This window comes from Camponotus floridanus, unplaced genomic scaffold (genome assembly GCF_003227725.1).
Source record: "Camponotus floridanus strain SB8 unplaced genomic scaffold, Cflo_v7.5 scaffold261, whole genome shotgun sequence".
NCBI classification, from domain to species: domain Eukaryota; kingdom Metazoa; phylum Arthropoda; class Insecta; order Hymenoptera; family Formicidae; genus Camponotus; species Camponotus floridanus.
In genome coordinates, this window is record NW_020229394.1 from 139,694 (window position 1) to 163,219 (window position 23,526).

At 32.2% G+C, this 23,526-nt stretch overlaps 1 protein-coding gene across 1 annotated transcript; it reads right to left on the bottom strand.

Moving 5' to 3' along the window:
* Positions 1 to 4,243: 4,243 nt before the first annotated feature.
* On the bottom strand, positions 4,244 to 23,270 carry LOC112638202. The gene is made up of 2 exons (XM_025409411.1): positions 20,697 to 23,270; positions 4,244 to 4,363 (listed from the first exon to the last, which is right to left on the bottom strand). The coding sequence occupies exons 1-2, from the start codon at positions 23,268 to 23,270 to the stop codon at positions 4,244 to 4,246; spliced, it is 2,694 nt and encodes an 897-aa protein (XP_025265196.1).
* Between the last annotated feature and the right edge of the window lie 256 nt (positions 23,271 to 23,526).

A 23,526-nucleotide genomic window follows, 5' to 3' on the forward strand; every position in this document is an offset into this window, starting at 1 on the left:
TTGCTCTGTAATTTAGAAGTTCTTTCTTTAGTTCTTCGAGGATTGAACAACCATACCTTTCGTTCGGGTTCGAAACATATTCGACGGGCTTTGCGATCAAACGAAGCTTTCGCTCTTAAAGATTTCATGTTCAACCGTTGCCTGATATCGTTATGGATTTTATTTAATTTTTATTTCAATCTTGAAACATAACTTTCTTCTGAAGAATTTTCTTTATTTCCAGGAGGATTACAGCAAAGAGGATCAAGAGGTAGTTTTAAATCTTTTCCTAAACACAACTCAGCTAGAGTTATTCCCGTGATCTCATATATGGCAGACCTAAACGCCAGAAGACTCATTCCTATCCAATAATTTCAATCTCGTTGGTTATCGGACACAAATTTAGCCAAATAATCTGTTAAAGTCTGATGTCGTTCCACTATTCCATTAGATTGCGGATGAAACGAAGTAGTTCGAGTTTTTTAAATTCCTAGTAAATGTGACAACTCGTGGAAAACTCGCGAATCAAAATTTCTCCCCTGGTTTGTATGCAACTTCGAGGGCACACCACATCTTGAAATCACTTGGTTCACAAAGACCTCTGCAACAGTGCCTGCCCTTATATTTCTTACTGAAAACGCCTTTACTCATTTATCATAGTAAAGCAGTCACACATTACCAATAATAATAAGTATTTGTTCCCAGCTGTAGACGTAGGATACGGACCTAGAATATCCATCTGCATCCTTTCAAATGGAGCTCCGGCATTGTAAATTTGCAAATTAGACTTTCCCTTTTTAGAGGGCCCCTGTTTAGCTATACAGGTTCTACTTACACCAATCCTTAATGTCTTGTTTATAAGATGCCCAATAAAATTGTTTTCGAATTTTTCCGAGGGTTTTACTTACCAAAGTGCCCTCAGGAAGGAGAGTCATGAACCTCCTTCAAGATCTGTGAAACTCATTTCTGCGGGACTATTGTTTGGAAAATGCAAGTCTTTAAATTTGGAAATTCCCATCTTCTATGAAGAACACCGTCCCTAAGCACCAGAGAATCCCATTGTAATTAGTAGAGTTTACAGGGTGACCTTTCGGAAACAATTTTTTGTCAAAGAGAACGTCCTCCTCCTTTCCGCAAAGTATCCTACTTATCGGATCCTACTTATACAGTCGGATTTTCCAACTGATTTATTCTCCAATTTTCCCAACTACTCCCTCCTGAATATTCTTCTGACGAAATTCTCTTCCCTAGAATCTATCCTGCTGCAATAACTGTAGCCGCTCTCCTCACAAGGTCGCCTAGATAACTCGTCAACATTTCCAAGCAACTTCCTTCTCCGATGAATTATTTCAAAATCGTACTGTTGAATACGTTCCATCAATCGGGCTAACTGAACTTCCAGATTCTTAAATGATAATAACCAACGCAAGGAAATATGATCAGTTCTGATCGTAAACTTATTCCCGTATAAGTAATGATGGAAACTTTTCATGGATTTCACCACAGCGAGCAACTTCCGATACGTAACAATAATTCTTATCCGTCTTGCTGAGAACACGACTAAAATAAGTAATGACTTTCTCTATTCCATCTTGAACTTGAGATAATACAGCACTAATCCCATGATTTGAAGCATCGGAGTCAAGGATAAATCGCTCATCCTTGAGAAAAAATAAAATTGAAGAAGATATCAAACGTTTTTTTCAATTCTCTAAAAGCGGTATCACATTTGCTCTGTTCAAACAAATTTCCCCTGACATTCTCAATTAATGAAAATAACGGTTTTGCTATCAGAGAAAATCCTTTGACAAACTTTCTATAATAAGAACAGAATCCCAGGAAGCTACAAACTTGCTTTTTGGTGCGAGTGGCGAATTAGCCAATCCTTAATGGAAGAAATCTTTTCAGGATCTGTTGTTATCCCCCTTTCGGAAATCACATGTCCTAAATATTTAATTTCTCTCCTGAAGAAAAAACACTTCTTCGGATTCAATTTCAAATTAGCCATGCGTAATCACAAAAAGACTTGTCTGAGATGACCCAACATTTCTTCGAAAGTGCCACTGAAAATGATAACATTATCTAGATATACTAAACATATTTTAAATATCAACTGCTGTAATACCTTCTCCATTAAATATTCAAAAATGACAGGAGCATTACATAAGCCGAAAGGCATAATGGTAAATTACTACAAATTATTTCCAATAGAGAACGCTGTCTTTTCATGTTCCAGGTGTAGTATCGAGATTTATTAATTGTTAATAATTAACTGTGATTGATCAGTTGTCTTATGACCTTACGGTTACGACTAAAATTTTTGTACGTGCAAAGGCCTTAAGCGTCTACAATGAGTACGTTTACACAGCAACATTAATCAGGTTTAGTAACAATCGTAGTTATAACTCCCTAAAAGTGATGTTTGTTTACACGCAAGGAGCAACACAAGCAATTACATAGCAATTACACGAACAGGAACCGGAAGCTATATCCTCTCCTCCATCAACGCCATACAGCGGCCCCAGCTATTCTCCAATCCTGAGCCTACAAATTCGCCCAATTATTCAAGAGAATTCTCACCGAGCTCTAGTCTTTTACACATTTTGCCAGACGAAGAAGGCTCGTCTGATGAAACCGTCGACTATTCAATACATTATATTAGTAGTGAAGAAAGTACAGAGTTATATTCAAAATACGACGAATAATAAAATAAACATAATATAATTTGGTGGCAGCGGTGGAATCTGCCAAAAGCAAATTAATTTACTAAATACTGTGGCAAGGACAAATAAAAGGAGAATAGAATACATATCTCAATTATAATCTCCTATTTCTTGACACGCACAATCCTTCAAAAAGCAGATAGAGCTCTCGGCGATCCCGAGGTATAGCGCAGGTTGCCTCAAAAGATAAATTGGAAGACACACCTCGCTCGTCTACATGATGAGCCAAGCAGGTCTGATCCTTGAATCAGAGAGTGAGAGACGAGTTACGGAAAACTGAAAAGTAAGATGTAACACTATCCGTGAAAAAGCGTTTATTTCTCGTTTGTATGTTGCATAGTAGTGCGCTATCTGGAAAAAAAGAGTTTATTTCTAGTTAGTTCAGTAGTTCGCATCGTCGCACGTTATCAGGAAAAAAAGGGTTTATTTCTCGTTTGTACGTCGCATAGTCGTGCGCTGTCCGGAAAAAAAGCATTTATTTCTACTGAACAAGTTACATTTTTCTGTGTCCAACTGAACAAGTTGCATCTTTCTGTGTCCTACTGAACAGGTTGCTTATACCTGTGTTTAATTGAACAAGTTGCATCTTACTGTGGTCAACTGAATAGGTTGCATCTTTATGTGTCCAACTGAACAGGCCGCTTATTTCTGTGTCCAACTGAACAGATTGCATCTTTCTGTGTCCATCTGAATAAGTTGCCTATTCCTGTGTCCAACTGAACAGGTCGCATCTTTCTGTGTCCAACTGAACAGGTTGCATCTTTCTGTGTCCAACTGAACAGGTTGCTTATTCCTGTGTCCAACTGAACAGGTTGCTTCTTTCTGTGTCTAACTGAATAGCTAGCATCTTTCTGTGTCCAACTGAACAGGTTGCTTATTCCTGTGTCCAACTGAACAGGTTGCTTCTTTCTGTGTCTAACTGAATAGGTAGCTTATTCCTATGTCCAACTGAGCAGGTTGGATCTTTCCGTGTCCAACTGAACAGGTTGCTTAATCCTGTACCTAACTAAACAGGTCGCATCTTTCTATGTCCAACTTAATTGGTTGCTTACTCCTGTGTCCAATTGAACAAGTTGCATCTTTCTGTGTTCAACTGAAAAGGTTGCATCTTTCTGTGTCCAACTGAACAAGTTGCTTATTCCTTTGTCCAACTGAACAGGTCGTATCTTTCTGTGTCCAACTGAACATGTTGCATCTTTCTGTGTCCAACTGTACATGTTGCTTATTCCTGTTTGCAACTGAATAGGTTGCATCTTTCTGTGTCCTATTGAACATGTTGCTTATTCCTTTGTGCAACTGAACAGGTTGCATCCTTCTGTGTCCAACTGAACAGATTGCATCTTTCTGAGTCCAACTGAATAGGTTGCCTATTCTTGTGTCCAAATGAACAGGTTGCATCTTTCTGTGTCCAACTGAACATGTTGCTTATTCCTGTGTCCAACTGAACAGGTTGCATCCTTTTGTGTCCAACTGAATATGTTGGATTTTTCTGTGTCCAACTGAATAGCTTGCATTTTTCTGTGTCCAACTTAACAGATTGCTTACTCCTGTGTCCAATTGAACAAGTTGCATCTTTCTGTGTCCAACTGAAGAGGTCCCTTATTCCTGTGTCCAACTGAACAGGTCGCATCTTTCTGTGTCATCTGCATTGTATCCTTCACCTAATGAAATGCCAAGTTATGGTCAACTTTTTATTGTGGATATTAATGAAGCAACAGTGTGTCGGTTACATCGAAATTCTAATCTTGATAAAGAAATTTTAAATTCAATAGATAATACAATGCGTACGAATAATATTTTTGCAGAATCATATCTAATGATGCATAAAGAAATTCAAATGCAATAACAAATAACTGAAAATAATAATATATGTGATAATAATAATATATGTGAATTACAATTGGGATTTTTGACAAAAAAAGACATTGATCGTGGCCGATACAATGTGCAAAGAGTAAATGAAGTTGCAGCTATTTTTTCTACTACGGCAGATGGTGAAATTCCGGAAACTTATGTAACAATATATAACAAAAATAATAAAACATTACAATAAGTCAATACAATGAATCCAAATGTATAACCATGGATTTATCCATTATTCTATCCATATGGTAATCAAGCATGATAATTTACAAAGTAAAAATTGTAATAAACGATTAAGTAGAGCTGCATGTAAAATATTGCATAGCTATACGTGATAATTTTAATATTTTCATTATGGGAAGACGATTATTTCAACAATGGCTTGTTGATAGTTGTATAAAAATTGAAAAAGATCGAATTAGTTATTGTAAACAGAATAAAAAACGATTACGAGCTGAGATTTATCAAGGATTAATTAATTATTTAGCAAACACCGCCAATAATAATAATGCTCATATTGGAAAAATGATTATACTTCCATCGACATTTGTAAGCTCACCGCGTAATATGTTGCAACATTATCAAGATGCTATGGCTATTGTTCGGAAATATGGAAAACCAAATATCTTTGTTACTATGACTTGTAATCCAAATTGGCGCGAAATTAAAGAAAATTTACTTCCAAATCAACAACCTGCAGATAGGTCAGATATATGTGTTCGAGTATTTAATATAAAAAAAGATTATTTAATCGATATTATTGTTAGACAAAAAATTTTTGTTGAAGTTTTGGCATATGTTTATGTAATAGAATTTCAAAAACGTGGATTGCCACATATACATTTGTTGATTACCTTAAAACAGAATTATAAAATAGCAAATGCTGAAATAGTTGATAAATTTTTTTCTGCAGAAATTCCTGATTCTAATGAAAATAAAAGTTTACATAATATTGTAATGAAACATATGATTCATGGACCATGTGGAGATTGGTGTTTGATAAATAATAAATGCTCGAAACATTTTCCAAAACCATTTCAATCTGAAACGATTATGGATGAAGATGGTTATCCGCAATATCGTCGAAGAAATAATGGATTGCTATACAAAAGACCTGGACGATATGTTGTTGATAATCTATATGTTGTTCCATTTAATCCAACGCTCTTACTTTTATTCAATAGTTATATTAATGTTGAAATAGTTTCGAGTATACGATCTGTAAAATATTTATATAAATATATTTATAAAGGTCATGATTCTGCATCCGTAGTTATTGGAGAAAATGTAGATAAAACTATAAATCATGATGAAATTCAAGATTTTATTGAAGCTCGTTATGTTGGACCCATGGAAGCATCTTGGCGTATTTTAAGTAAATCTTTGCAAAAAAAAAGTCACGCTTTATTTCGTTTACCAGTTCATTTACTAAATGAACATAATGTAATAATCGATGATAATATTAATAATGATACGATAAGATCTGCTGTAGAACGAATAACAATGTTATTAGATTATTTTGAATTAAATGCTCGAGATGAAGAAGCAAAACAATATTTATACAGTGATATTCCATCTCATTATATATTTAAAAAAATTAAAATTAATGGCAGAATTATTAATCGCTGGGAGAGACGTCAAAAATACTTTACTTTTCAGATAGAATTGTTTCATTTATGTATATTTTTACTACTGTTAAAGGAACTACAAGTTTTCAAAAATTAAAAACAGTTAATAACGAAATACAAACTTTCACTGCCGCATGTTTAGCATTAGGACTTATAGAAGATGATGATGAATGGTATCGTGCAATGAATGAAGCAAAAGTTTGGATGATGCCAAGACGACTTCGAAATTTATTCGTACGAATTTTAATTCATTGTCAATCAGTTCATCCGAAAAAGTTATGGGATGAGTTTAAAAAAGATATGTCAGAAGATTATATAAGACGATTTGGATCTATAATAGGAATGAAAAAAGTTTATAATCATATTATTAATTTACTTCAAAAAGAAGGATCAAATATTGCTAATTTTCCTGAAATGGAACAAGAAATAGAAGAACAAGAAATAAATAATGAAGAACAGATTGAAGAAGATACATCAATAGATATGCGACGATATGAACAATTAAATACAGAACAAAAAGAAATTGTTGATACTATTTTAATAACAACAACAAATAATAATATTGAGAAATATTTTTATATTGATGATCCATGTGGGTCTGGTAAAACGTTCATTTATACAACCTTCTATTATCTGCTTAAAAGTAGAGGCAAAATAGTTACTACGATGGCATTTACCGGTATTGCTGCAACATTACTTCCAAATGGAAAAACAATGCACAAAATTTTTGGGTTACCTGTATCTCTTTTCAGCGATTCTACATCGAACATTAAAGTTCAATCTAAAGAAGCTAAAAATTTAAAACTTGTAGATGTATTCATTATAGACGAAGCCCCTATGGCACCACGCTATGTATTAGAAATAATGGATCGAACATTACGTGATATAATGCAAAATGATTTATATTTTGGTGGTAAAATTGTTCTTCTTGGTGGGGATTTCAGACAATTATTACCCGTTAAAGAAAAAGTAACGCTTTATGAAATTATAAATTTATCGATAAAATTTAGTATTCTTTGGAAGCAATTTAAGATATTTTCATTTACACAAAATATGAGAACTTTACCACAGGAAAAAGAATTTGCACAATTTTTACTAAATTTAGGTAATGGTTCTTTAAATGATCATTCAGAAAATATTTGTATTCCAGAAAAATATATAGCAAATGCAAATTCGAACATAGTTAAAGACATGTATGAAGATATTATAAAACGTGAACAATATCAAATTATGATTAATTACGTTATATTATCTGCAAGAAATGTCGATGTTGAAGAAATAAACGAAAAAGTAGTAAATTTATTGAATGAAACGACAGAAAGAGTTTATACAAGTATAGATACTCTTGAAACAACTGGAGATAATCATATATGAAGCAATTCCGATAGAATATCTCAACTCTTTAAATCCAACATGTCTTCCACCATATAAATTACATTTAAGAAAATACACTATTGTCATGCTTATTAGAAATTTTAGTATCAATGAAGGTTTATGTAATAGTACAAGATTATTAATTTTAGATTTAGATAATAATTTATTGCGTTGTGAAATTTTAACAGGTAATAAAATTGGAGAAATTGTTTTTCTTAATCGTATCACTTTGTATTGCGAAAATATATATCCATTTACATTCAGAAGAAAACAATTTTCAGTAAAATTGGCATTTGCTATGACCATAAATAAATCACAAGGACAGACTTTCGATAAAATTGCAATTGATCTTCGAAAATATATTTTCAGTCATGGACAACTGTATGTCGCATTTTCACGAGTTCGTTCTTGGGATTCGTTGAAAGTTTATTTAAAAGATAATAATGCGAACAAAAAAATAAAAAATTATATTTATAAAGAAATACTTGATTAATGAAACAAAACAAATTAATATATGACATATGATTATGTTATAATAATAATAAAAAATGATAAAATTAATTAATTAATTAAAATTAAATAAATAATTTCAATTTTAATTTTTTAAATTGAAGAATAACATTTATGTCATTCTATTAAATTTTCAAATTATTATAAAAAGTACACATATAATATATATTAAAGAATTTTAATTATAAATAAAGAATTTTATTTTAATTATTAATATACATTAGAAAAACATTAATTGTACTAAACTAAGTTACATATATCATCGATTTTTTTTTTCAGTAAAAACTTCAAGATACCAATAATTGTCGAGTTAGAATGGAGTAAAAATAAAGGTTTTCTCACAATCTAAATCTTATGGAAATAAATTATTAACAAAATCACATTCTTTTATTAATTTCAAGTAGAGTTTAATAAAATTTTAATTTAAAGCTTATTGTTAGTTGCAAAAATATATGATAGCAAAAACTAGAAACATACAAAAAATCATAACTTTTCTCGATATTTTTGAAGAAAAATTGTCTCCAAATGATCCCACGCACTTGCCATTAACAAATAATATTAATATTTCTATATTTTTGCTTTAAATTTTTATTTTAAAAGAATTTTAACAAAAATTAAAATTATTTTTTAAAATAAATAATAAAGTTAATTAATACTAACTATTAAATTTTAACTTAAAAATTAAACAAATTTATTTTAACATAAGTAATTGTTTAATAATTAAATTTAAGTCGGTATATATCGCACGTATTGTTGTCTCTTTTCCGTGTACATGATTAGTGGTCGAATTGAATAAGAATGAACATTGACCAATTTGATGATTTGGGTACAGTAAGTTATAAAAGTTTAGTTCGATATTTGACAGTGATACTTCGAAGGGGTTAAATATGAAAATGATGAATAATGAGAAGAGGAAAAGGAATTAGTTAAGGGAGAAATATAGAAATGAGAGAATGGGATGAATATTTTAAAATAAAAATAATTAAAATTAAATGCGTAGAAAAAAAGCCGCGCGCGTTAGCGCGCGCTGCGTGATAGTCCTCTTTAAAAATTGCTGTGGGATCGTGAATTGGCGTTTGCATTGTTGTCGCTTTATTCCGTTTGTGATTGGCCGTCTCGATTTCGCGATGTGACGATGTAAATCTGGTACGGATTGCGAATCAGGTGGCACTCATTTGACAGTTCAAAAAAGTAGCAAATGAATTTTTTTAGTAATTATGTTGTGCTATAAATTATTTTAAAGAAAAAAGTAATTTGAATAAAAATTATTGAGGGAGAAATAATACTAGAGAATAGAAAATAATATGAAAAGATAAAGGAACAGAGAAAAAATATATGCGGTTTGTATGTATGTTTGTATGCATCTATGTATGTGTGTGTGTAAATTTTATAAATAAATACAACTTGTGCTTATATAAACTTTATTGCGTGTAAAATATAATATTTTAGAGTAAAAAACAGATTATAAGATTATCAGATTATAATTGCAAATTCTATAAATTTAACTGCATTTATACAAACATTTTATTGCAAAAAGTATAAATTTTTTAACATAGATAATTATATTGTAATCTTACAGCAGTATTCTATATTATAATATAGATTTTTCTAACATAGATAAAACGCAATAATAATTATATTATAATATAGATTCTTTTAACATAGATAAAAACGCAGTATAAATTTAACTGTATTTATACGAACATGATGACATTTATTGCATAATATAAACAGTAAGAACATAAATTTTTCTAACATAGATAAAATAGATAAAACGCAGTAATAATTATATTGTAATCTTACAGCAATATTCTATATTATAATATAGATTTTTCTAACATAGATAAAACACAGTAATAATTATATTGTAATCTTACAGGAGTATTCTATATTGTAATATTATACGCCATATTATACGTCATATTATACGCCATCAAACATGCTGAACACATTATTAAGGCATGCGGCACTTCTGTTCAAGAGTGTCAGCATTGTTTTGTATTTTTGATAAATATATAGAGTATCTATTTTAATTTATAAAAACAAACAAACCTGTAATAATTTGAGTTTTATATTAAAAAAATTTAATATTTTATTAAAATTATCATATAGAGTATATATTTTAATTTGTTCAAAAAAACCTGCAATTAATTTAAATTTTATGTTTTAACAAAAAGTTTAATATTTTATTTTTAATATATAAAATTAAGATTAGTAAATTAACCTATTTTATTTCATTTACATTAATAAACAACTTTCTTAAAAAAGTTTACATTAATAAACAACTTTCTTAAGAAAATTAACTTACCGAATGTTTTTTAAGGAATTGGATGATATCCGTCTAAAGTTTTTAAAAATGGCATCTTTTCTTCGTTAAATAATTTAACATTGTTTATTGAAGAAATTGAAAGATATGGGGGTTTGTCTTCAGATATTCGCATTCTTCCTGTTATTTTGATTTTTGAACCATAAGTAAATTCATCTTTAAATTCTCCGTCGTTTGTTATTAAAACACATAGTGTGTAATAACCATCTGTGATTGCTCCAATATAAAAATTATTATTTAATGGTTTTTTAAAAACCATTTTAATATAATGTATCATTTCTGCAAATACAGTAAAATATTTTAATAATTAATTTGGATAATTTGTAATTTCTTTAATAGCAAATTATCTATTATGTTATTATTATTATTGTTATTATTATTATTGTTATTATTATTATTATTATTATTATTATTATTATTACTTATTATTATTATTATTATTATTACCTATTATTACACCATTCTTTGCTCTAGCATGACGCATTTGTATTAATGAAATTTCTTCAATTTGGCGTGGAATTTTATAAATTCCCAATGGTATGACAATGGTACAAGTTCGAATTAGCAATTCAAACGGAAAAGATGCATTATGTAAAAACTCTTTTTTTACAGGAATTTTAGGTACTACATTTTGGAAAGTATAAACCTGTAATTCAGTAAATTTTTTAAATTATTATAATAATCTTGGAAAAATTGATATGTGATAATGTTATTAAAGTTAATACTATATACTCTTGATTATTTACTAAAATGATATTATTGATATTATTGTTAAATTTTCATAAATTTTTGCATAAATATGGCTTTTGTCAAAAACTTTGTACTTCTCACATATTTTTTCTTTATTGTTTATTTATATCTTTTTTATTTTTTTTTCATCCAGATAAAAAAACATGTAAAAAAATTTTAGTAATTTTAAAATATAAGATATAATATATCATATTAGAATTTTAAAATTTGAAACCATTTTAAATTTAATTATTGTAATATGTAGTAATCTACTTAAAATTAACACCTAAAATAATATAATTACAGTATTAGCAAGAATTATCTTAGCACATTATTTTTGGTGAATACATTTTAGAAACTAAGTTTGCAGTTGTGAAAATTGTTACAGCATAAAATTATACAATTATTATTAGAGTATTCTTAAATGAAAATTTCGAAAAAGAAATTGGAAGATTTTATCTCGGAAATAGAGCATTTTATAGAAAAATGTTTCAGATAAAAATTGGATAATTTCTAGGGATATATAAGGTGTCATTGATTTGATCTTGCATAGTTGTTTGTAAGTCATATATGGTCATGATTTTATATGGTCATTTTTTTAAATGGAACACTCTATTTTTGATTGCATATTCTTGCAGCTTATTTCGAGAGAGCTTTTCAAAATACTATGACAAAATATTTTTTTCATTTAATGATTTTCGATTATAAGGCTTCAAAATTGCATTATTTTTAACATAAAATACAAAATATCTTGTAATATACATGGCCTTCAAAAGATTATCCAAGGTTAAACCATCTTATGTTCCCCTCGAAATCATACAACTTTTGTCTGAAACATTTTTCTCTAAAATGCTTTGTTTCTGAGATAAAAGAGGTGTACGGATGGTCTCAGACTTTCTGTACATTGTATATTATTGTAAAATTATTTCGAAACAATTTTCTTTAAAATTATCTAAAATATTTATTAACTTATAATTAGAAAATTCTTTTTAAGAAAAAATGTGCATTTTGCAAAATCATATTATGGCATTTATTACCAAACTAAGACTTTTCTATCTAAGTGTTATATAATAACATATAAAATTATTTTTTTTATATTTTTATTTATCTATTTACTTTTCATTGAAATCGTAAAAGTAATTTGACTAGAATTAAAAACATACTATCGATATCAATTTAGTATGTGCGATAAAGCGCTAACGAAATATAAATTGCTAAATTTTGGTATCAATTAAATATATACAATACATCTAAAAAGAAGTGCTAAGATTAATTTTAATTATTGTAATTTCAAATTAAAATTATTAAAAGAATTCTGACTCTAACGAAGAAGTTTATACAATCAATAAACTCATTGTTGTTAACATGTATATCTATCTTATTTATCGTTATTGTTTGTTATATTTATTTTTATTGTTGAATAAATAATAAAGAATTAATAATAAATTATTAATATTAAGTAGAGATTTATAGTAATTATATATGTATATATATATTTGTGTGTGTGTGTGTGTGTGTGTGTATAAATAAATATCTTACCCGTTCTGTTTTAGTTATTAAGCTCGCATATTTAAAAGCCAAATTATTCCAAGCAGTGACTTGTATAGTGGTTTCGCCGGTACTTAAAATAAAGTTAAAAAGATCCCATTTCTTGTCATTCTTCTCATATGATTTTATTTGAAAGATTGAACTCACATAACCTGTTATTTCACTGTAAAATGAAAAACATATTTTATAATATTTAAAATACAAAGCTTATTTGAGTAAAATTAATGTATCTAAATTAAAAGTCGTGTATATTTGTGCGCGTGTACGTGCAAATATGAAATTATTCAACTCTGATTTTGACGCGTAATTTTCTTAAGCAATATCTAAAACGATTTTTTTATAAATAAATTATATCATTATAAATTATAAAATTTGTATCAAATGTATGTATGTGCTTTATAGTTTCAATCGATTTTATATAATATATACTTATTCTTTATAATTATGTGATTATTAATAAAATAAAAAGTTGTTTACTTACAAAGTTGTATCGTTTTCAACAATATCCTCTAAAATTTCCTTGTGTGTAAATAAATTTGAATCGGTAATTTCCTTTAAGATCATGTTCTCGTTTTTTGCAATGTCTTTTTTTTCTTGTGTTGAAGTCATTTTTATTTTCGTATTTTATTTTATTAATTATGCAAATAATTGTTTTTTATCTCAATTACTGCAACAATATGATTAATATGCAATAATTAAACTTTGATGTTAACTTTTGTATATTAATTTAAACTTTTTATGAGCACAACTAATATCTCGTATTATTTGTAGGTTACTACATTTATATGTTTTTGTTTAGAAAACAAAAGATATAAAACAAAAAAGAAATTTTGTTTTTTATGGAAAAAAAAGTTAAAGCAAATATATATTAATGGATTTCTGAAGAATGTATCGTAAAAAAAGGATTGGAAATTCAATTTTAATTCTGCAAAATGTGATAATATTTATATTAATTAAAAAGCAAGATTGCAAAGATTATGTACATTTTTTGAATCATTAAATTTTAATTTCGTTTATTTAGATTGAAAAAGTTTGTTTCTAAAAGAGAAACATTAAAATATTTTAATTTATAAGGATGTTTAGTATCTACGTTTAAGATATTTAGATAGGAATTTAACAAAAACAAATTGTTGTTACATATGTTTAAAGATTTATATAAAAAGTTGAATCAATGAAACAATCAAAAGTTATAAGGAATTTAATTTTCAACAAAACATTTCATTGCATTGAAAAATAATTAAAATCGATAGCTAGAATTATTAACACAAAAATTAGGAATTACATTAAAACAAAAGTGCAATTTGCATATAAGAAAGACATACTACATTTCATTAAATAATTTTAACTAAATATTCAATTATATAATATATTAATATAATATATTTATATAATATATCAATTATATTATATATTATAAAAATATATGTTTACCTTGTAAAATAGATTACTCCTATAAAATTGCTGTAAGATTACTTTTCATGTTTGGATTACTCCTATAAATAAAATATTAAAATTAATAATTTAATTTTTTTTAAAATAGAAGTATGTTATATTTTTTTTGTTTGTGTACTTTATTTTATATGTACTTTTATCTTGTTTGTGTACTTTATTATATAATATATAATTCAAAACTAATGTGTAACTTGTTGAAAAATAAGATTTAAAAGGAAAAGTTAAAAGAAAAGTTATTAAATAAAAAATTGAGAAGAAAACTTAAATGCATGTATAGATACATTAATGTTAATTTTAAAATTAAATTATAATTTTAACTAATAGTTAATAAATATTTTACTGTTAAATTTGCGGAAATATTCAAAGTGAAATAAAATGAATAAGTAAACAATCAAAGATAAAAAAGAAGAAGAAAGAAAATAGAATAAAAGAATATACCATAATGTCATTTTCGGATTTTCTTTTCCTTTTCGGAAGAAATACTGCCTTCGAAAGTTCTTCATCGGTAATAGTACCTGGTATGATTTTTATATCTGATACATTCTCAACAAGCAAAAAATTTGGCATTCTATCAATTTTCAAAATTCCAGATATTTGAAGCTTTGTTTTTACTCTAAATTTATTTAAAACATTACGATCTTTACATCGTATTTCAAACCGAAATTTTCCGATTCCTACTGATGAAATATAAGTAATTTCTCCAAATGTATCTTCAATAAAATCGTGTTTTAAGAAAGCTTCCAAAGTCACTATAATTAGAATAAAAATTAAATAAGAAAAAGGATATACATCTAATTATTTTGATAAAAATTAAAATACTTCTTCAGTTCTATTCTTGACATTTATTTATATACGTATTCTATTTAATTAATAAATTTGTTTTAATAGAAATGTGTCAAATTAAACTTTACATTTACATAGTACATCTTTTTAAAAAAAATTATACTTACCATACTTCGTTGGAGAATTTAAAATATTTTGAATATCAATTAATGTATAAGATTGCATTTCCTCCGAATTTCGAATTTTTCCTATAACATTTACGATTGTATAATCTTTTAGTGTTAAATCCATTATCACATTTCCCAAACTTATAGAATGACGAGGCTGAGAAAAAGCTCCGGATATATGTATTACCTATAATAATAATAAAAACATTTTTGTAAAATATTGTATGTTGTTTTTTAAATATTTTATTTAAAAAATAGTTTTATATTACTTAAAATAATTAAATCGCCTGTTTAATTCAAGGTTAAAAGTAAGATTTTTTTTATTCATAACTTAATAACTAGACATCATGAATATAAAACAAAGTGGAAATTAAAGAAGAAGCTTTTCTTTCGCAATTCTCTAACTTTAATTTCCATTGTGGTTTATATATATGCCTGATTATTAAATAATTATAAAAAATGTCATTCTAAATTAGACTTGGATAAAATAAAAAAAATTATGTAGATGAATTAGAACTAGAGTACATACTTTTGCATAACATATAACACATATGCATAAGAAAATTGATTGTTCCAAAAGTAACTACATAAAGTATTCAACCAAAATGCAAATGTGTTTTGGCCTTTAAAGTAATTAAATATTTTTTTATTATTAAAACTAAACAATTTTAAAAAATTTTTATAAATTATTTTACAAAAATAAAATTAAATTCTATAACAATTAATACTTTTACTTTTTATTCAATAACAAATTAAAGTAAAACATTATTATCATAATTTGTATTTTAATTTATAGTAAATATTTATAATAAAACATAATTTTAATTTTATGACAAAAACTTACGAATGATGTTTGGAAGTTATGTATTACTCTATTTATATTATCGCCCCATATAGTAAGTTGAACTTTCCAGTCAATATTATTTGTTAAAAGCACTCGGCAACGTTCAACATTACCGTTTTTAGTTTTTACAGTAATTTTGCCATCGACTCTTTCCACCATAGCGATAAAACATCTGAAAATATATATAAAAATAATTAACACTTTATATTTGTTATAATATTATTTGTATTTATAATATATATGTATTATAATTAATATTACATATTTGTATTAAAACATAAGAAATTAATAAAAAATTAAATAAAACTTTTAATGTGTTTTTTATATATCAGCTTAATTATATGACATTGCGCAATAACTTATTTTATTATAAATTCTTCATTCATAATTATTATAATTTTACAAATATAATAATAATATTAACTTTATGAGAACAAATTTATAAATATGAAGTTAAAAATTAAAAAAAACAATTTATTGTGATAATACTTACATTGTGCCATCATTAGGTAGCATAACTTCAAAAAGTTCCCTCGGTGAGACATATAACGTAGGAGTATCACACAAATCATAATAAATGTCTGAATCACTGTCCATGTTTGAAATTTTATTTTACAATTTTGTTGTATTAGACAAATAAAACACCAAAATATAGTAAATATTGTAATTTCGTATTTATATTTTGTTTTATAAAAGTACAACCAGATGCACTTCTATTATTTGTAGGTTACTATAGCATTCGCTTTTAGCAAAAAGATTCTGATATAAAACAAAATAAGAAATATTTGCTTTTCTGATCTTCATTTGCATTGCTGAAAAAAAAGAAAGTTAAAACAAATAAAAATTAATGGATTTTTAAGGATACATGTACACTCAGTTATAGAAATACTTCAACATATGAATTGAAAATTAAACTTTTGAAATTTTACATTCTTGAGTAATATCCTTAAGGAATAATTTTTTTATTTTATTATAAATTATTTATTTTTATTAATTATATTTATTTTATTTATTAAATATATTTATTTTTATTAATTATAAAATTATCAATATTATATAATATATATAGTGTATTTTATCGATAATGTAGAAAAAAGAGAAAAATAGTATTAACTTAAATATACATAATATATAAATATATTTAATTTTTAAATATTTATAAAAAATATTCTTGATATACATTTTTCCTTATATTTTCTATTCTTTTTTATAGTTTCTACATATGTATGTATATTATAATAGGAATATCTTTTTATTATTTTTTATTATATTTCTTGTCTGAAATATATTGTTAAAATGATACTTTTTTAATATAATATTAAAAATATATTTATAATATTTTTAATATTAAAAACAAATGCACTTTAATGTAACCAATGCATTAAAATTAATAATTACACATATCTTTTAAATTTCTTCTTGTTGTACTGGACCAATTTGTAGAACTTAAAATCCTATACTTATGTGATATATTTTATTATATTTATGTGAGAGATATATTTCCTATACTTATGTGAGAAATATATTTTATTAAAATAAAAAGCCTGTTGAGTAAAATTATTGCATCTAACAATAAATTAAAAATTGTGTGTATGTGTGTGTGTATGTGTGTTTGTGCGAAGTAACAATTTATAATTTAGTATGCGATACATATTGTGTTAATAGAACTTAAATTAATAAGTTTTAGTATCTTTTTATTATTTGCACTATATATGTATATAAAACTGCTTATTTTAATTATATTAACTTCGAATTAAAATTATTAGAAATATTCTGATTTTGAAGAAGCTAAAATTGATATGGACATCTAGATATAGACATCAATATTATTATTTACCTTTATTATTTATTGTTATTATTTATTATATTTATTTTTATCTATTATATATATTTTTGTTATGATAAACAATAAAAGATTAATATTAAATTATTTATTAATATTTAATACATTTATAGTAATTGTATATATATATATGTGTATATATATATATGTATATATGTATATATGTATATATGTATATATGTATATATGTATATATGTATATATATATATGTATATATATATACATATATATATATGTATATACACACACACACACACACACACACACACACACACACACACACACACACACACACACACATATATATATATATATTTTTTATTACCTGTTCTGTCTTATTTATTAATGGCCAAATCACTTATTCCAAGCAATTATTTGCATACCGTGGCTTCATCGTTGCAAGAAAAAATTAAAGAAATCCTATTTCTTGTCACTGATCATTCTTTTCGAAATAATTTCATTGAAAATTTAAAATCACGTAACCTGCTATTTTCCTATATGTTAGAAAGATATTTTATTAAAATAAAAAGTCTCTTAAGTAAAATTAATGTATTTAAATTAAAAATTGTGGGTGTGCATGTGTGCATGTGTGTATGTGTACGGAATAATTAAAAATAACCTGATTTGCTATTACGTCCGTCCTCATAAGAGGTCGACAATGGCACAGTATATTTTTTTTTCATTTTTTATGACCGTAATTGATCTGAACAACGATCAATATATTCAGGCCAACAACTGATTTAAATTTTGTCTACGGCTAAAGTCCTCGTAAGAAGTTAAACTCAAAAATTCTTGTTCGAAGGACACACACGTAAAACATGTCCGCACCGGTTCAAGGCCAGTAACCGTCTCACGGTACAGTAATGCAACTCTCTGTCGGCATCTTTGAGTGACTGATCTGAAATTGTATATTTCAAATAAATCACCCAGTATAGTGTATGTCCCAATGTCAGATGTCTCGTCCTGTATAGTGTGTGTATAATAGGTTAAGGTGTATAATAGGTTAAAAAGAGATAAAGAGAGAGCAAGCGAAACAGAAGGTCACTGCCGTGATTGGTTCCCTACAAAGTTCGCGCATGTGCAATTCATTTTTACCCATGCTGAAATTACCAAAGTTGGGCTACTATACTGTGACAACGGACTGACGAATGTCAACAAATAACGAATGGTGACATCCTGGCTTCCTTTTCGCGACGCTCAGCATCATGCTCTTTCTTTAATATATAATGAGCAACAAAGATAAAATGCTTTCAGCGCGTCCAAAGGAAACGCAAAGAAATTGACCAATCACAATACGTAGTAATAATTTCGCTTGCCTTACGATGCACTATGATTGGTCGTGTATAGTCAAAGATTATGATTAAAGATTAAAACATTTTTATATACAAATGCCTTAAAAATGTTCTACGTTACATGTCCACGATACAGAACTTAGTCCGAGTTCTCGGTTCAAGAAATGCGTAACTAATAAAGCTTGATTTATGCAGACCGTAACTAGTAATTTATGCCGTAAACTATAAGAAATTGTTCGCGAGCGGATCCGGCAAGAGATTGCGCGAACGTGGAGGATAGGCCAGTGCAGTGAAACTCGTGATATTCACACAAAACGACAGTTTATTAGAGTTCAACGTGACAAGTGTACAGTGCAACGAGCGGTGCGACAAGCGAAGCGGTTAAACTCGCGGGAGATCGCGAGCGGCGTGATAGATCGAGCGTGCGGAAAATCAAAGTCCGAGAAGAATAGCGGTTGACGTATAATATTTTGCGGTTTAACTGAGCGGTGAGATTAAGCGGTATAGAAAGCGAAAAGTGCGAGACTTCGCCGTGCCCTCTCGCTGGGCTCGTTATATACCGGGCGGATTTTGGGCCCCGTTGCGACGTGGCCCAATTAACTTTGAAATTTGGCGGTGACCTCATGGCGCCACGCATAATTGGCCGCCGATGAGGTCAGGAAATAGCGTTGTGACGTTTGCCATGCGCACGACCCTTTTCGATCAGCTGATTGGCCATCAGCTGATCGTGACGTATGGGCGCGCATGCCCGTATGTTGTTTTAGTTTTGACGGCGGTTGACAATGTTATTGTCAACCGCTTAATTTCAAGCGGTTTTAGGCGGTGCAAAAAACGAGCGGTGACTCGAACGTTCGAGTTTTGTTTACCGAACGAAGGCTCGAGAAAGTTCTCGATGCCCGTTAGATTTGAAATACGGATTTTAGCAACGCGAAATTTTACATTGAGATGATCGATTACGCATTTCGAACATCCCGCCCGCCTCGTCAGCGCGTGACGAAATTCGCGAGTATGAACGGGGACGGACAGATGTCGCAAGCGATTCAATTGGCGGTATCTGGATCGCGATCGATGAATGGAATGTGTGACGCAATATGACAACACGTGTTGTTCAGTTGATTTCTATCTTTCGCTAGACTGAGAGTTGCGGTAGTGAAATACGGTGATATTTACAGTGAAATAATGAGAAGTAGTGCGATGTGAAGTGCAATGACTAATGGAGATCGATTGTGCATCGCTCGGGGATGCACAATGTACAGTGAGTGGGTGACTAGTGATGTGCGAATGAGGAAATCGCGGCGAGAACGCGAGATGGACGACGGACGGCTGTAATAAACAAAATATATACACGATATATACACTATGTACAATGTAGTGAGGCGCGCAAGACTCTACACAACGCGGGGAGAATAGTGCCCGAGCATTATTCGTCTACGGACGCGCGAGCCTCCTTGACTCCCGGTAAAAGGACGAGTTTTACGACTGGCCGAACGAGATCCGAGGTAGAGGTGCGGACAGTCACAACGCGGACCGTGCCATCGCTTCCTGGATGCAGGGCGAGTATTCGCGCGAGGGGCCATCGGGAAGGCGGGGTGATCTCCGAGCGGATGAGGCACAATGAGGCACAATGTTCCGACCTCCGGAGCGGGCTCGGAGTTGAGCCATTTTGATCGAGGTGCCAAGGCGTGGACATACTCCTGAGACCATCGCTGCCAGAAGTGGTCACGCATTCGTTGTAGCAGCTGCCACCGGGATAGGGCGTTCGGAGGCCGTTCGGCTAGGGAAGGCTCTGGGACCGCCAGTAGAGGGGCGCCTATTAGGAGATGCCCTGGAGTCAATGCGGTGATGTCGTCGGGGTCATCTGATAAAGCCTGCAATGGACGAGAATTTAAACATGCTTCGATTTGTGAAAGAAGAGTACTCATCTCCTCGAAGGTGAGCGTAGTCTCTCCTATCACCCGTCGCAGGTGATGTTTCATGGATTTCACCGCCGCTTCCCAGAGGCCTCCGAAGTGCGGCGCGGCGGGAGGATTGAAGCGCCAGGATATTCCTTCCTTGGCAACTTCCCGAGAGATGCGACGGCCGTCGGAGGACGACGCGCGGAAGAATTCTCGGAGTTGGTTGTCCGCTCCGATGAAGTTAGTTCCGCAGTCCGAGTACATTTCCTCGCACAGTCCGCGACGGGAAACGAACCTGCGGAATGCTGCGAGGAAGGCGTCAGAGGAGTAGTCAGATACTACCTCAAGATGGACGGCTCTGGAACAGAGGCAGACGAACACGGCTATGAACGCCTTGTGAGCTCGATGTCCTCGCCCCTTGGAAGTGCGGAGGAATATCGGGCCAGCGTAATCGACTCCTGTCCTCAGGAAAGGGCGTGCTGGAGTGACTCGCCCCCGAGGGAGGTCGGCCATGAGGGGCCGTGGAGTGTGGGCTCGCCAGCGGGTGCATGTCACGCACCGGTGCAGTGTCCGCTTGATTACGGCTCGACCTTGCGGCACCCAGAAGCGGAGGCGAAGGAGCCCCAAAGTGAGCTGAGTGCCTCCATGAAGCGTCCGGCGATGGCAAGACTCTATCACGAGCTTGGTGAGCCATGAAGTGGGCGGCGCTATCATAGGATGTCGTTCATCGTACGTGAGTATTGCGTGTTTCAGGCGGCCGCCGACGCGCAGGATCCCGTCATCGTCGATGAATGGATGCAGCCTGGCCAGGTGGCTACCGCGAGGCACTGGGCGAGACTCTCGTACGGCGGTTAGTTCAACGGCGTAGTGGATCCCTTGGACGATTCTCAGCCAGCGAATGAGGGAGGCGTCGAGCTCGTCCGAGAGCAGTGCGACGCTGGGAGGATGACGAGTGGTCCGGCGCCAACGAAGGCACCAAGCAGAGACACGTAAGAGCCTATGCAGTGTTGAGAACTGTAGGAGTATTTCAGGCTCCGGTCTGATCTTGCTGATGGCCGTTAATACCGTGGTTTTTGTTTCAGGAACGCTGACCATTGATGCCTCGTCGCTGGCTGGCCATAGTGACGAGTCGCCGAGAAGCCAGCCGGGGCCCTGCCACCATAGGGGGTGGTTCAGCAGATCCCTCGGAGCGATCCCTCTGGAAGCACAATCGGCAGGATTCTCTTGACCCGGGACGTGTCGCCACTGCGCTTCGGGGAGCCGCTCCTGGATCAGCGACACTCTATTGGCCACGTAGGTTTTCCATCGTGAAGCATGACCCTTGATCCAGTGGAGAACAACCTTGGAGTCGGACCAGAGATATACTGGCGCCGACACCTCCAGTGATGACCGGAGGTGGTGAACGAGATTGGTCAGCAGGGAGGCAGCGCAGAGTTCCAGCCGTGGGAGCGTCACGGGCTTAATCGGCGCGACCTTGCTTTTCGCGGCCAGTAAGTGGATGGACGTCTCTTCCGTACTGGACACGCGAAGGTAGACGACGGCCGCGTATCCACGCTCAGACGCGTCGGCGAAGCCGTGGATCTCGACCGTCGGATCCTGTTGAATGACACCCAGCCAGCGCCTTATTCGGAGGTGCTCCAGCAAATGGAGCTCGGAGAGGAGGCGCTGCCAAGACTGAGCGTCCTCCGCTGGGAGCGGAGAGTCCCAGTCCAGCCTTTTCAACCATGCTGACTGGATTAAGATCTTGGCGCGGATGATCACAGGAGTGAGCCATCCCAAGGGGTCGAATAGCCGTGCCGTTTCCGCCAGGACTCGCCTCTTAGTGAATTCGCCAGTGCTTCGAGGCTGGATGGCGAAGGAGAAGTCGTCGCTGGCTGGATGCCAACGCAGGCCTAAGGTGGAGTGTACCTCGCTCTCCCAGGAATGGTGTGCCTGTTTGAGTCGATGATCGGGAGGAACACCCTCAAGGATGGCCTCGCTATTGGCGGCCCATTTCCGCAGCGGAAACCCGCCCGCCGTGCAGAGCTCTCGGAGCTCCGTCTGCAGGGCGACCGCGTGCTGCAAGGTGTCCGACCCGGTGATCACGTCGTCCATGTAGCAGTCATGGCGCAGAGCGGTTGCTCCCTTTGGGGCTCGTGCCTCCTCGTCGGCCGCCAGTTGGTGGAGAGTGCGGACAGCGAGGAACGGAGCACAGGCGAGCCCGTAGGTCACGGTGTTCAGCTCGTACTCTTGAATCTTGCCGGAAGCCTTTGGACGCCAGAGTATCCGCTGGAAGCGACGATCTTCAGGGTGGACGAGTATCTGCCGGAACATCTTCTCGATGTCGGTGACGAACACGAAGCGGTGCCGGCGCCAGCGAAGGAGGACATCAGCTAGTGCTGGCAGCAAGTTGGCGCCGATCAGCAGATGTCGGTTGAGGGAGTCCCCCGAGGCGGTACGTTGCGACCCGTTGAAGACGACGCGGAGCTTGCTGCAGGAGTTGGACTGGCGGAGGACTCCGTGGTGAGGTAGGTAGCATCCTGCGGTACCGACCGTATTCACAGGACTCATGTGTTTCAGGTCCTCGTAC

What these genes read in the sequence shown, in the direction of transcription:
- LOC112638202 (XM_025409411.1), bottom strand. Translation starts at nt 23,270, where the DNA reads ATGTTCCGGCAGATACTCGTCCACCCTGAAGATCGTCGCTTCCAGCGG. An exon ending in ACTCCGAGCCCGCTCCGGAG is followed by an intron (nt 4,364 to 20,696) that starts GTCGGAACATTG and finishes GCATTTCATTAG; the next exon opens with GTGAAGGATACAATGCAGAT.